The sequence below is a fragment of the Podarcis liolepis genome (genome assembly GCF_965112155.1).
Source record: "Podarcis liolepis genome assembly, chromosome: 12".
NCBI classification, from domain to species: domain Eukaryota; kingdom Metazoa; phylum Chordata; class Lepidosauria; order Squamata; family Lacertidae; genus Podarcis; species Podarcis liolepis.
The window spans coordinates 16,278,423-16,291,399 of record NC_139563.1 but is presented as its reverse complement, the minus strand read 5'-3'; the positions used below and the strand labels follow the sequence as shown (position 1 = coordinate 16,291,399).

General features: G+C 45.6%; 1 protein-coding gene across 6 annotated transcripts in view; it reads right to left on the bottom strand.

The window, feature by feature from the left end:
* The window catches only part of PFKP (phosphofructokinase, platelet), a 58,395-nt gene extending 49,725 nt beyond the window's left edge, over nt 1-8,670 (bottom strand). For 3 of the 6 annotated variants that reach the window (XR_014517426.1, XM_083466730.1, XM_083466732.1), the window contains exons 1-2: nt 8,502-8,670; nt 3,183-3,614 (exon numbers count right to left, since the gene is read on the bottom strand). Coding sequence is in view for 4 of the 6 variants with exons in the window: in XM_083466730.1 (XP_083322856.1) it covers nt 3,183-3,614; nt 8,502-8,511 (442 nt within the window). In the remaining 2 variants the exon portion in view is untranslated. The remainder of the gene's footprint in view (nt 1-3,182; nt 3,615-8,501) is intronic. The other 3 variants (XR_014517427.1, XM_083466733.1, XM_083466731.1) reach the window with 1 other exon arrangement.
* Nucleotides 8,671-12,977: the final 4,307 nt, after the last annotated feature.

Here is a 12,977-nt window from a genome sequence, read left to right as displayed (position 1 = left end):
AAAGTTTGGGCACTGAAGGACCAGCAAACGAGGAAAAACTAGTGGATCTAAAGAGCTGCTTTGCATAAGCTTTCCTCTGTAACCTTCAACGTTGCAACTTTTAGTCAGAAGTTGCACTTGCTCCACCTTGTCTCAATGACCTTGAAAGATTATGACTCAAAGGCAACCAGTGCATGCTTACTCTCTCCTTCCCGGATGTGGATACAGAACTGTGTTTCTGTTTCCCTGGCAGGTTAATAAAACAGAAACACACACACCTACTTTTCCCAGAGGGGTCCCTTTAATCTCCCTCCAGAAAAAATAATCATTCCAAGTCTTTAGGCTGGATTCAGCCCGTGCTCTTCCCCTCCTGGAAGAAAACAAAAGGGTTTGGCTGATGTCCACCGCGTTTGCAATGCAAACTTTTCTTCTTCCCTTTTGGCTGTTCACATGCTACAGTTGTCAAGGGGCCATTTAGGTAACCAAATCGAGAGACAATTTCAAGAGAAGGTTTAAATGTAGCAATGGACTACCTTGTGGCAAAAATGTATTTTTCCTCTCCGTCTCTCTCACCCCCGCCCCGCCGCTGTTGCCTTTCTTATATAAGCCCCAGTCACGCTGGAATGTGTGCCAGGGCTCGCCCTCCGAATGATGCAGTTTATTTCCTGGGAAAAAACTAGGATTTGCCCTCCTCCTACTTCACAGAGGCAACACTTGAGTGTGGATTACTCGGGTTGCTACCTAGTCACGTTCTTTCGCCGGCATGACATGATGAAAGCTTAAGCAAGCAGAGAGAGAACGCGTGGAGGAGTGGGGAGGGGGGTAATAAAATTATTTGACTCCAGGTAGTTCAGTGAAATTGCTTCTGTGCAACTTAACAATACCACTTAAGAACCTTCCGCTTGGAAAGCTAGCTTCACAGCACTGGCGAGGCGACTGCCCTCTGCACACTCTCAGGAGAACGGTTTTCCTTCGCGTGCACTCAAGGAGAACCCGCAGGCTTTAGCTCCCGGTCTCAAAGCAAGCCCTGGTCCAGCCACTAGCTGATGGATGGGCAACCTTCCCGGTGGAGCAAGGCAGACGGGGAGAAGATGTGCCGCCGATGCTTCCAACATGCGAGCGTGACGTACCGAGGCACAATCCGCAGCGACTCGCAAAGGATCACGTACACACTGGAGGCGGAGCCTGCGCCGGCCAGAAGAGCCCTGCCTCCGAGGATACCGGGAAGAAGGGCACGCGGGGGCCGCGAGCTGCAAGCGGAGTCATAGAATAATCGAATCACAGAATCGTGGACTTGGAAGGGACCCCAAAGGCCCATCCAGTCTAACCCCGTTGCAAGGCACGAATTACATGCCTGACAGATGCCTATCCAAGCACCGGTTAGAAACCTCCAATCAAGTCGGTGGGCTTTACTTCTGAGTAGACCCGCTGCACAGGGCAGTCTCATCTAGTCCAACTCCCTACAATGCAGAAATCTCAACGGAAACAACCGACTCAGTTAGTCGCAGGGGAGTGATCTTAAACCGGGTCAGCCCTTAACGGAAATTGTGGCTCTTGATCGTGTTGCAAATTCCAGAGGTGTTAATCCTCCACTGCCTCCCGAGACAGACGGATGCCAACAGGAGCAGGCGAGGATCAAACCCCAGTTGGCTGCCGCCCAAGGAGGAGCCAGGCGTCTTGCAACGCGATTCTACCACCCCCTGGAAATCCCATGCAGCCCTATTAGTCACCAGTTGCAACTGTTGGGGGAAGTTATGAATGAGACGCAGGGTGCTATCCTGGCTCTCGTTAGACACGTGCGTGATTCCCATGCACGTTTACCACCGCGCCATCGCCATTTCTTCCTCTTAGGGCACATGGTCAAGTTCACTTAACCGCCACTGTCTTGGACCTCTGAAGGCTCAGTGCATGATTCAAATTGTATGAATGCAGAAGGAAGTGAATCCAGAATTAACTGTCCAGAATTAACGCGTTCGTTGCTGGAAACCGCAGGAAGGGAGGGGTCTCAGGTGCTGCTTGCTGGTATTCCACAAGCATCTGTGAGAACAGGATGCTGGACTAAATGGGCCTCATCCAGCAGCCTGTTAAATTCTTAAGAATTAAAAATCGATTTCCTCTTTGGCCAAACACACAAGTCACACTACTATTTCCAGTAAGTGGCTTGTTGTTTTTAGTCATGTAAGGCTGTCTTGGAGAGCCCTTTGTCTATTCCGGATCAATTATGTGTTATATAAAGTGAAGGGAAAGCCTGACGATATCAGGTCTGGCAGAACCAAATACCACAGAAGGTGGTATTTGACTAAGCAGACCCAGTGAAACCAGTGAACATGACTAAGTTAGGTCCCTTAGTTTCAACAGCTCTGAAATGAGTAAGTTAGTTGAATACCACCCAGTGGGTTTCCTCTTCACTCTTGTAGCAGGCAGCCCCATCACTTCCAAAACCAGCCCAAATAACAAAGGCCCCCCTCGGCCTTTCCCCCTCCTCTGGTCTTCCTTCTCCTGCCAGAGAGGGGAAAGGCATCCTCATCTGAATGATAACCGAGTTCCCAGAGAGTCTGGCGGTGCTTGGTCCTTTAAGAGGAAGGTCACACGTTTGGGAATGTGATGGGAGAGGGAGGAGGAATGTCAGAAGCAATTTTTTCCCCGAGTCTGTTTCACTCTCACTCCAAGAACATTTTAAATTCAACCTTTGCAAAAAGGTTTGGGTTTTTCTCCTGTTAAACTGGAGCTCAGTTCTTAGCTACTTTACCACCAGCAGAAAAATATAAAAAATAATAATCTTAGCTACGCAGCGCGTACCCTCTTTTACTTTATCCCTCCACCACCTATGCTTATTCCTGCAATCTTCACCTGTCAGCACCCCCCACCAACCCTCCCCCCCCCTGCTCCTGCATATATGAATCCCCACTGCTTTCTGGCCCAGCCGTCTCACGTCCACTACCCTATGCCTTCTTAGGGACCCCTCCCTTTCCACCTGTAACGCTTCCAGTTTCTTTCCCGGAGCCATGCGTGCGCAGCTGAACCCTCCCTGCACGGAAACCACGTCCAGTCCCCTTTCAGGTCGTTCCCTGCTCCTCAAACCACCCCCCTAGAGGCATCTGGCAATGAGCTCCCCCCTTCGGTGGGGTTGGGGAGTGCGCATAGCATTACCCAATCCCCCCCAACAACAAAAATAAAATCCTGAGTACCGGTAACTGTCTTACCTTGCGCATCGCCTCCGCTGGTCAACACCCCGATGGCTTTCCCTTTTCCGGAGAGATTCTCGAAGAACTTCTTGTCCGGCATGCTGTTGGTGGAAGGGGTGAAGACTTTCGGGGCGGGATCTCGGGCGGCTTTGTCCCTGTCGCCGGGGGAAAGGAGCTGTTGCAGCGCAGGCGCCGAGCCCTGCTTTACTGGCGCACCTTCCTTGGGTCTGGCTCCTTCGTTGGGGGAACGAGACTCCCTGGGCGAAGCGGCTTCCTTGGGTCTCGCTCCTTCCTTGGGCGAAGCGACGGCTGCTTCCTTCGGCGAGGCGGAGCGCGGCGCCTCGGAGTGCTGCTGCTGCTGCTGGACGGCACCCTCGGCCGGAGGAGGGCTGTGCACGGACTCCACGCGCAAAGTTTGGATTTTGAACGAATAATAGACCTGGCTGCTTCCTAGATCACCGGGAGAAGGGAGGGGGGGAAGAGAAAGAGAAACGATGAAACCCGGCAGAGAGAGATGCTGTGCGTGCAAACCGGGCGGCGCAAAGCAGGAGTCCCCCCCTCCTGCAGTGGCGACACGATATAGACTCTTCCTTCCCCTCTCTCCCTCCTGTGACAGCTCTACGCCAAGCAGCAACAGCCCCGCCTCCTCCCCGGAGAAAGCCGCTTGTCGGCACTTTGACGGGCAGGAAGAAAGAGCCAATGGCGACGCGCAGGCAGGGGCGGGAGGTAGATCTTGCGTCGGGTTGCGAGTGACGTTGGGCTCGGAGGTGTAAAGATGCTTAGGTGGAGTGGAAGGGAGGATAACGCGTGGAGAGCAGAGAGGAGGGAAGAAGAGGGGTGGGGGGGAGTCTAGTGTGCCAGATTTACGTATAAGCTAAACAAGCTATAGCTTAGGGTCCCACTCTCTTGGGGAACCCCGAAAAAATTAAAGGGGAAAAACTGGATGTACATTTCCAAAATATAAGATAAAAAACAAATGAAATAAAACCTACATACAGCAACAGTGTTTTGTGTTGTGTAGGCTCCTATGATGTAAATAATGGGCCCCGCCTGCTAGCCTGCTCCTTAAAATATCACTGGTTTGCTCATTTCTATATACAGGGTGCCTACATTCTGCATGGACTGGTTGCATGGCAAGATGTGCAAATGGCTTTTGATTCCTATTAGGTCTGTAAATTACCATATAGCATATATTCAACACCAAAAAACAGACAATTTGTTGTTGACAAAGGACAGTTGGACATATAAAGGGCCCCATTACAGTGGTGCCTCTGGCTGCGAACGGGATCCATTCCGGAGGCCCGTTCACAACATGAGCAGAACGCAACCCACGCCTGCGCGTGCATGGGTCGCGACTTGCCGCTTCTGTGCATGTGCGAGCGGCAAAACCCAAAAGTAACCCTCTCCAGTACTTCTGGGTCGCTGCGGGACGCAACCTGAAAAAGCTCAACCTGAAACAAACGTAACATGAGGTATGACTGTACCTTCAGTAGCTTAGGGCCTCATCAAACCTAAATCCGCCCCTGATCTAGTCCCAGCATCCTGGTCTCACAGTGGCCAGCTAGATGCCTATGGGAAACCAGCGAGGAGAATCCCAAGCCCAAGAGCACTCTCCCTTCCTGGGGTTTGTAGCAATTGTTATTATTATTTATTATTTATACCCCACCCATCAGGCTGTGTTTCCCCAGCCACTCTGGGCGGCTTCCAGCAGAGTACTGAAATACAATGATTCATCCAGCATTAAAAGCTTCCCTAAACTGGGCTGTCTTCAGATGTCTTCTAAAAGTCCGATAGTTGTTTATTTCTTTGACATCTGATGGGAAGGTGTTTCACAGGGTGGGCACCACTACCGAGAAGACCCTCTGCCTGGTTCCCTGTAACCTCACTTCTCGCAGTCAGGGAACCGACAGAAGGCCCTCAGTGCTGGATCTCGGCAACTGGCATTCGGAAGCATTACTGCCTCCCACTGTGGACTAACAAAGGTTTTGTGGCATAGGCTTCCTTCATGAACTTTGGTTCTGTTCCATATGCCAGATTTGAATGTGATTTTTATTGCAAACATCTTTTGTATGCCCTTTCTGAGAGCTTCTTGGGTCTGTAAAATGGAAAAGAAGTATTCCAAATAAATAAATAGTTTGAAAAGGGCTGGGGGAAAATGTTGCCAAGGGAAGGCAAAGGTAGACATGATCACTTGTAAAGTTCAGTTTAAATGCCCCCATAAGCAACCTTTTTTGTATCTATAGTCAGCAACAGCAGAGCAAGTTAACAAGATGGTCAGCAGGTGTCACCTGCAAAAAGGCCCAAGGAAGCACTCTGAAGTGAAACAGCAACAACCCAAAGCTTTGAAAATGAAAACCAATCTGGTTTTCTGGGTCTCTTTGGGGAGGAAGTTCCATTACCCAAAATGCCCTGCTTTCTTGTTATCATTAGTCTTGCCTCCAAGAAAGGTAACACAGAGAGCAGTTTCCCACAGTACAGGACATTCTGGACCAATACAGTGCCATTTACAGTGTCAAAGGTTACAATCAGTTCTTTGAATTCTGCTCGGAAACAAATTGGGAACCATTGCACAGCTCTTACTAGCAAGTCATTCCCACTAAAACAGAGGCTAATGCATTTGGAAGTATCTGAAGTTTCAGAGCAATCTTCAGTGACAATTCCCCACATATTACAGTAGTGCAGCCCAGAGATTGCCAGGAAGTGCGTCATATAGTTAGGCCACCCTTTTCTTGGATTGGTTACAGCTGGCAAACCTGACTGCTACCTGAGTTTCCAGAACAAATGAAGGGTCTACCATGTCCCCAAGATTGTGGACCTCAGCCTTCAGAAGGAATCCTATGTAACCCAGATCCACCAGCTCCAGGGTTAACTGTACCTCACACCATCCACATAGGTTAAAGGAACAGTTAAAGCAGGTTGCTGAAACCATTACAACCCTACATTTATTGCCAACCTGAACCGTCTGACTGTGGCAGAGGCTCTAAGAGCAGCTTTTATATGGTTGGTGCATAATAGGATTTTCGTTAGCTAATCTAGTTAAATCCTACCTGGATCATGCACACAAAAAAGTGTGAAATCCAGCTATCTGTGCAACCCACTCACATGCAGTAACCAAGTTTGAGAAAGATTTTGTTCCCTATAATGCATTTATGTTGTTACTGTTTTATGATGTTTTGTTTAACAATCCCAATGTATCTTTTTAATGTCTTTTGTATTGATGATCTGTAAAGAGAGTATGCCTACCACTTTAAAGAAAAGCATTTATGTTGCTTTTTGTTTACACCAAAGTTTTCTCTGAAAAAGCGAGAAGGATTTAATTATATTAATTAAATCAAATTATCAGTCCAAGCAGAAAAACACACTCATAGCTCTGTCCTATGCATGTTTATTTAGAAATAAGCCACAATGTATTTAACAGGAATTACTTTCAAATATGTGGCTATGAGACACACATAAACCAAGTTATTTCAATGAGTTTAGGACAGGCAGAGAAAACTGAGCTGAAGCTTTCTGTGGGTATATGCCACTGAACTCTATGGGGCTTACTTCAGAGTAAATATGTTGCAGCTTGGGCTTATATGTTTTACTTGAGCCTTCAAACCTTGTCTCCACTCCCTGCCTTGCATGATAGCCCAATTAAGTATTAGAGATTCGTCCAGACTAACTAGATTGGAGTCTATGATCTGTATCATCCCTTTACCAGGTAACAGCCCCTGTTTTCTGGTACCTATGTTGATAAATCATTGTTCCTGCTTGGTCCATATTTTATGTTTTGGATAAATTTGAGGGTGCCTTTCTTCCAAAAATATTTCTTCATGTGAGTTGCTAGAGTTGTGATTCTTCAGATTTCAGCCCCCTGCCAAAAAGTCTCTAGAATAAGTTAGTAGGGGTAGGATGGACATTGACCCCAGGGAGCATGAAGGGAAATGCATGCAATGTCCTTCACCCCTTCCCTTCCATGCCTCTCCCCTATCATGATAGCAAATGTACTTGTATGTTTTTGAGTTTCAGTTATACTGTCGTATAATCAGATCTATCATCAAATTAAATCTTCTTTCACTAAAGTAAATGATTATGGTCACTTTGCTATTATATCCTTTCTTCGGAAGTTAGCAAAGGAAAAACTCATGAATTAAGACAGCGATCTTAACCCTACTTACCTGAGAGCAAGCCTCAATGAATTCAGGAGAATTTGCATGGTTATGATTGGGCTGACAGCAGAGAAAAGTCTGCAGTTCAAGTCCCAATATATGACAACTGGCATTTTTAGGATTGCCATATTTCAAAAAGTAAAAACGAGGACACCCCGAAACTTGTTGAGTAGAAGTGGAAACACAATTTTAAATCCCTTACAGCTGGGCCAAAAATTAGGCATCTCCTTTTCAGGTGTACATAGATAGGAAAAAGAGCTGCTATACTGAACAGCTGTGAGTGTTGTCTTGCAGTTACTAAACTGGCAACAGGTCTGCTAACCTACATACAGTTGGCTAGTGTTATAAACTGTTTTTCATATTGTATTTTAAATTACTGTATTTTAAATTACATGGGGCCTTATGGTAAAAGGCAGGAAATAAACTGAAATTATTTACCATTGTTATTATTTTGATTCTGGGTGTAGTTTTGACAATCTGCTCTCAAATATCACTTTGATCTGTTTTAGAAATCTCCGGGAGGGCCCCAGAAATATCTTATTGGACTATTATTAGCAGCCAGTAACTGAACTTAAACTAAACCCGTTTTGGTTTTGGTCTTCTTCGTTCCCGCTGGGTTTGCCTTAATATCCTGCTATTTTTCTCCAAGTTGCTCAAAGTGGCATTTGTGGTTCTCCCTCTCCTCAATTAATCCCTGCAACAACCCTGTAAAGGTAGGTTAGGCGGACACGCAGCAAACTGGCCCAAAGCCACCCCAGTGAGCTTCATGGCTGACTACGGATTTGAACCGGAGTTTCCAAGGGCCTGGTCTCACCCTCTCACCACTATACAACACTGCCTTTATATGTTGGAGTGGAGTTGTATACAAACCCCTTTTTATTTTTTGCACACACATATACAAGTTCATACTTCGTATAATACCTAATTGTTCCACGACTGCCTTCATTTCCCCCCTCACGAATTTTCTGTTCTCCCACTTGCATCCATACCTTTCCTTTACCTGAATTTCTGGTTTCTTTTCTAACGCTGAGCAATTGCTGCTCCCCAAACGCGGGCGCCTTATCTATGGCTTTGCCCCGTTTTCTTCCTCTGTGCTCCAATGTCACCCACCTTCCTTCTAATACTGTGCTCCATCACTCATTCCCTTCCATTTACATCATTTAAAAACCTTTCCTTATGGACTTACTTTCCGACATCTTGCTGCTGCTGCTGCTGCTGCTGCTGTATATACCTTTCCTTGCTCCAAAACCCTACAAGACCTATGAGCTCTGCTGGGATTTCACCCCCCAGACCAACTGCCATCAACTGCCATCAACTGCCATCTCCCTGCTCTCTCTCCCCCTCCCTCCATTTCATCCCTGTCAGATCACTGGGTGAACCTTGGGCCAATCACTGTCTTCCAGCCTGACCTACCTACCATGTTGTGAGCATAAACCAGGCCTTTAAAAGAATAAAAAATACACTGTTTCCCATGTTCTGCTCGTGTGGAGCTTTGCTCATGTGTAGCCCTCCTCGGGAGGGGTGTATGTGTGTGTGTGGTAGCGATAGAGTTATTATTTGCATTTTTTTTAAAAAAAAGACAGTGTTTTTCTGCCTATCTAGGGAGTCTGCTGACCCGGCAAAAGCCACTTGTCTTGCAGTGGCTGGGTGGTTGGTGGGTAAGGTCGCCAATGAGGGGAGATTTTTAAGCATTTTTAATTGACTCCGTTGGATTAATTTTCATTTATATTACAGTGGTACCTCGGCTTAAGTACTTAATTCATTCCGGAGGTCTGTTCTTAACCTGAAACACCACTTTAGCTAATGGGGCCTCCTGCTGCCACCGCGCCCACAGAGCACGATTTCTGTTCTTATCCTGAAGCAAAGTTCTTAACCTGAAGCACTATTTCTGGGTTAGCAGAGTCTGTAACCTGAAGCGTATGTAACCTGAGGTACCACTATATACGTGTGTCTTGTTCATGGTGTGAACAAACACTGAGCACATTGACAGCCAATGGGGTGTAGTGGTTTGGGCGCTGGATGGAGTCACAGGTTCTAATCCTTGTTCAGCCCTGAAGCTGACTGGGTGACCTCCAGCTAGTCATTTGGTCTTCCAGCCGCACCTACCTCCCAGGGTTGTTGTGAGCTTCTTGGGGAAGAAGATGGGGCATAAATGTAATAAATAACAGGATAGCAGGCCTATCCTCACACCAAATTTTCAAAAACCTACAAAACCTGAGCATTCATTGATCAACATTTGGAGACTGTGGTTAGGATTGTTCCGTGTCTCACTTATGAAACCATAACTCTGTAAGGGAAAGCAAATATTTATACAGCATAAACTTCGCTGTCTTGTTTGAAATTCATTTGGTTCACAGACTGCAATATGTTCCACGGAGCCCTTTTGCAAATATGGTTGCCAGATGGGGAAGGAGGACACTTCTCTTGAACTGCAGCTTGATGGTCAGCCAGCAGCCGATTCTGCATGGAAATAAACATTATCCACCTGCTAATTGTCTTAAAAGATATTTATTAAGAGTTTAAGAATTACAGAAAGCAGAAAAAGGAAAAACAATAAAAAATTAACAAAACATACATTACAATACATAAAAAAACATAAAATAAAAACAATACATCAAAGAAGAAAAAACATTAAAACACATCCGATATTCCATATCTTTACCTTTCATTTACTTGTTTCATCGACCTCCTCACTCCTCCCTTTTTGTATTCTAGCTCAATTAACTATTTCAGCAAATTCTTTCCATCTTTCTCAATTTTTGTTCTATAGTTTATCTTAACGGTCTAACCTTAATTTTTTAAATTTTGGCCCATTATCAATCAGCTTTTACTTAGTTCTTTATTACATTTCTGCTAAAACCATATAGCTTCATTCCAACATCCTTCTAACATTCATTAATTTTGCAATGTTTTTGTAAATATACTTAAAATTTTTTCCAATCTTCTTCCACCAACTCTTCTCCCTGGTCTCGGATTCTGCCAGTCATTTCCGCCAGTTCCATGTAGTCCATCAGCTTCATCTGCCATTCTTCCCTGGTGGGTAGATCTTGTGTCTTCCAGTGCTTTGCAATAAGTATTCTTGCTGCTGTTGTAGCATGCATAAAGAAAGTTCCATCCTTCTTTGGCACCTGCTAATTGTCTGCCTCCCAATATGATGTTAGTGTTACAGGCATAGTTACAGGAGGCAGGTTGAGAAGTTGGCCACCCTATTTTGTCATTTGTGCAGCAGGTCGAAAGGGCCTTTTAAAGAGAGGAATCAGCCTTCCTTAGCTTCAATGGGCTATTGCCTTCCATGGGATAGGATCTGAAGGGGCTTCATCCAGCATGCGTGATAGGAGTATGGTCTGCATAGCTGTTTTCCCGGAGAGTAAAAAAGATGGTGGAGGAAGGGAGGAAAATGCCATTATGGTTCTTTTGTCATGCTAGCAGAGAGGAGCAAACTGAACTAGTTCAGTGTGTTTGCAACAAAATGCTAACTACAGTGGTACCTCAGGTTACATACGCTTCAAGTTACATACGCTTCAGGTTACAGACTCCGCTAACCCAGAAATAGTGCTTCAGGTTAAGAACTTTGCTTCAGGATAAGAACAGAAATCGGGCTCCAGCGGCACGGCAGCAGCAGGAGGCCCCATTAGCTAAAGTGGTGCTTCAGGTTAAGAACAGTTTCAGATTAAGAATGGACCTCTGGAATGAATTAAGTACTTAACCTGAGGTACCACTGTATAGTTTACTGTGACGTAGCTACAAAGCCTTTGCTGCTTACTTGGGCTCCTTGAATCATGCTTTAAGGGTAAAAAAAACAGTGGGTGAAATTAATTAAAAATGAAAATAAACACTCCCTTGGGAGAAGGAAGTGAGGGATTAAGCCCCAGGTTAATAAAGGAGCAGCATGATAGTATAAATGAAGTCATACTTGTATACTTACATGACAGCTTTAAGGTGCAAGGTCCGAAAGCCTGTTTTGGATATGTTCAAAAGTGCACTGCTAAAAAGCTGCATAGGCTATATTAGCATTATCCTGGGGAATAATTACAAATGGTCCAAACGACAGGGGGAGGCCTTTGCCTCCTGCCCTCCTTAAATGGTGTGTACAGGCAATCACATACATTAACTATGAAATCTCTGCAATGATTCTGTTTGGTATTGCCTTACACTACAGATGGTGAGGCGCTGTAGCTGAGAATTGTGACTTTTGGTTTATATATTTTCTTAAAAAACAATATAAACAGTGAAGCAAATAACCACCCCAGTTTGCTACAGTTCAAAATAACCAGAGGAAAAGCTTTGGTTTTCTGCAAGTCAGAGACCCAAATTCACATAACAATGCTTTCTTTTTATAGGGCGCATGATGCAGGGTGCATGTGTGTGTGTGGAATTCGCCCATCCACACAGAGTGGGTGTGAAAGGCAATGTTGGCGCTTACATAAGAGCACTCAGCCTGAGACAGCAGAAATTCTTGCCTTTTGGGGGGGGGGGGGAATCATTGTATAACGTGTTTACTGGACTGAAATAATGTGTTGCATATATATAAATATGCCAAACTCTAGAGTTGGGTGGGCCCCAATGTGTGCCCACATTGGGGCACACTCCTAGTTTAGACATTTCCCCATGATGTTTAATATAAATCTACCTTTTATTAGATTTATTAGATTTAATATTAATCTACCTTTAGAGGGACACGGGTGGCACTGTGGGTTAAACCACAGAGCCTAGGACTTGCCAATCAGAAGGTCAGTGGTTTGAATCCCTGCTATGGGGTGAGCTCCTGTTGCTCAGTCCCTGCTCCTGCCAACCTAGCAGTTCAGAAGCAGGTCAAAGTGCAAGTAGATAAATGTGCAAAAAATTCCAATGGGGCCTAAAAAATTGATCCATTGCTGAAGAGGAGCAGGCTGCTTCCTTTTGACCATTTGCACTCTTTGTGAAAGATTTTCACACCGGGGCAAGCAAGAAAGGAGACTTGAACAGGGTTTATTTGCTAAGCAAGAAGCATGAAAGCATGAAAGAAGAGATCTCACAGCCCTCTGGGTTTCTGGGAAAGCTCTTCCAGTACAGCAGCATGTCTTCCTATTCATTCAGTGCAGCTGGCAGTAGGATCTTCAATTAAGCAAGGATACTGCTGGGCTTTATATTGTTCTTAAATATCCTATGACGATATCACCAAGCTTTCCCACTCTCCCGACTGGGGACTGCAGAGGCCTGGCCAGTGGCCAAGGGGCGGGGGGCTCATTACTTCTATGCTGTCATCATGCATCAGTGAAGCCTGGGCAGCTCTGGTGCCTTATCTTGGCGGTCTCTGTGGGGAACACACCACCAGTATGAGTGTACTTTCTCACACTGTGGTCTAAGCAGAATGCCACATCCCTTCCTCAGAAGACCACACATTTCTACACAACTTATGTAGGATGCAAGAGTCTATTATTAGCTCTTTCTTAGTTTGGGGTTTAGCTGCATAAGGCCTCAGAGAGATGAAATCATCACCATCCCACCTTTCCCCCAGAACCAGGACTCAAGGCGGCTCACAAAAATGAAACCCATTGAAATGCCAACTCTCTCCTTGTGATCCCAACATGTCTTCTGTATATTTTTCATACAGCCCCCAGGCTGAAATAAAATTTCCCACCCTTTTGTTGTGGTTTCTCCTCTCCTCTCTTCTCTTCTATTT